The sequence below is a fragment of the Phytophthora parasitica genome (assembly GCF_000247585.1).
Source record: "Phytophthora parasitica INRA-310 unplaced genomic scaffold supercont2.118, whole genome shotgun sequence".
Taxonomy (NCBI): Eukaryota; Oomycota; class Peronosporomycetes; order Peronosporales; family Peronosporaceae; genus Phytophthora; species Phytophthora nicotianae.
This window is the reverse complement of record NW_008649104.1, coordinates 42,489-43,807: the sequence shown is the minus strand read 5'-3', so window position 1 is coordinate 43,807 and position 1,319 is coordinate 42,489. Positions and strand designations below refer to the sequence as shown.

Here is a 1,319-nt window from a genome sequence, read left to right as displayed (position 1 = left end):
CGCGGACCCGGAACCTGATCGCGCTACTGTAGGTGCGTCATAGATGTATAGAAAATCCGACAGCGTGACAGACGTTCCGCACATCCGTTTCATCCCGACGATGCTCGTTGCAACTGCGTCAAGCTCCGCGCCTTCCGCAATTGTGATACGGATTGGCTTCTTCTGGTCCCTCATGGGCACAAACTTTTCCCTGACGGTAGTCATCTGAGAGCTTGCGCAAGAGTCAACGACTCTATTCCGATTTTGACGTCGATATTGATAGACGTAGAGGGGATGCCGAAGAACGTCGGTGTATTGGGTGTGGGGTTTGACTGATAGTGACAGTGACCAGTTGGAACAAGAAAGGCTACGCCTAAATCTCGTATTTGGTGCTGACGATGATCTGGTGAGTGAGACCGAGAGCTACGCCTTGCACATTAAAGCTGTAAAACCGACGTATGTCTCGGTTGGCGTCTATGCCTCGATGGAGAATACTAAAATGGCTAAAGAGCAGCTGTATAAATTTTAGTACGCGTACAAGACCAGGTATATTCCAAACAATGTAACGGTTTTTGCATTCAGGTACAGGTCTCACGAGCAGTGTCCATATCGACTAAAGATTTCACAGCAGGAGGTATGCTCTGGTTCATCTCAGTATGAGTTGTAGAATGGACTTCAGTATTGGTTTACTTTGACTAGAAAAGTGTTCTCACTTAACCCAAACCCTACCCAATTTCTCAGAACGAGTTTACTTAGACCAGGGTCTTACAAACTCTCTACGCTGACGCAATAACTCCAATGGACAGCTGCCCACGATGTAAATTCCCGGGTGGATATCGTGTCGAGTATCGCTTTGAACCCATTTGCGCACTTAGCTGCGTTGTGCCCGATCTGCTTTGCCGTATCGACCGCACGTGTATTTCTTTCCCTTTTTCTTTTCCTCGAATTTCTCCGGTGAAGTGCTCCCGTATTTTGGCTACTGCGGTGACTCTTTCAACGAGTTGAGGCCTTGGGCTCTTCTGGTTTCGCCCCGATATGATACGTTTGGCATGGAATTCGTTTCTCGCAAAATATCACGTCGCGCTTCTGGCTTCTTACTCTCCCTCCAGCTTGGTTGTACAGCGGAGGTTGCTGGATGTTGGGTTCCTGCAAAAGAGCTTGAAGGAACCGAAATTGGATCGATGCTTCCATAAAAGCTTGGATGTATGCTTCCACAGTGTATGCAGGGTGATAAAATTGGAAAGGTCCAAAAGTGGATGTGCGGTCACCGCTCTGGCTGTTTAGTGTGGCAATTATGTGTCGACACCGAAGCAGCAGTTGGTGTCGATCAGGACAGCGCG

The 1,319-nt window shown here is 48.3% G+C and overlaps 1 protein-coding gene across 1 annotated transcript; it reads left to right on the top strand.

Annotated features, from left to right (window-relative positions):
- Nucleotides 1-100: 100 nt before the first annotated feature.
- On the top strand, nt 101-646 carry PPTG_19270 (hypothetical protein; the record flags this gene model as incomplete). Its single annotated transcript, XM_008917826.1, has 3 exons — nt 101-196; nt 269-495; nt 562-646. The coding sequence occupies 3 exons, from the start codon at nt 101-103 to the stop codon at nt 644-646; spliced, it is 408 nt and encodes a 135-aa protein (XP_008916074.1).
- Between the last annotated feature and the right edge of the window lie 673 nt (nt 647-1,319).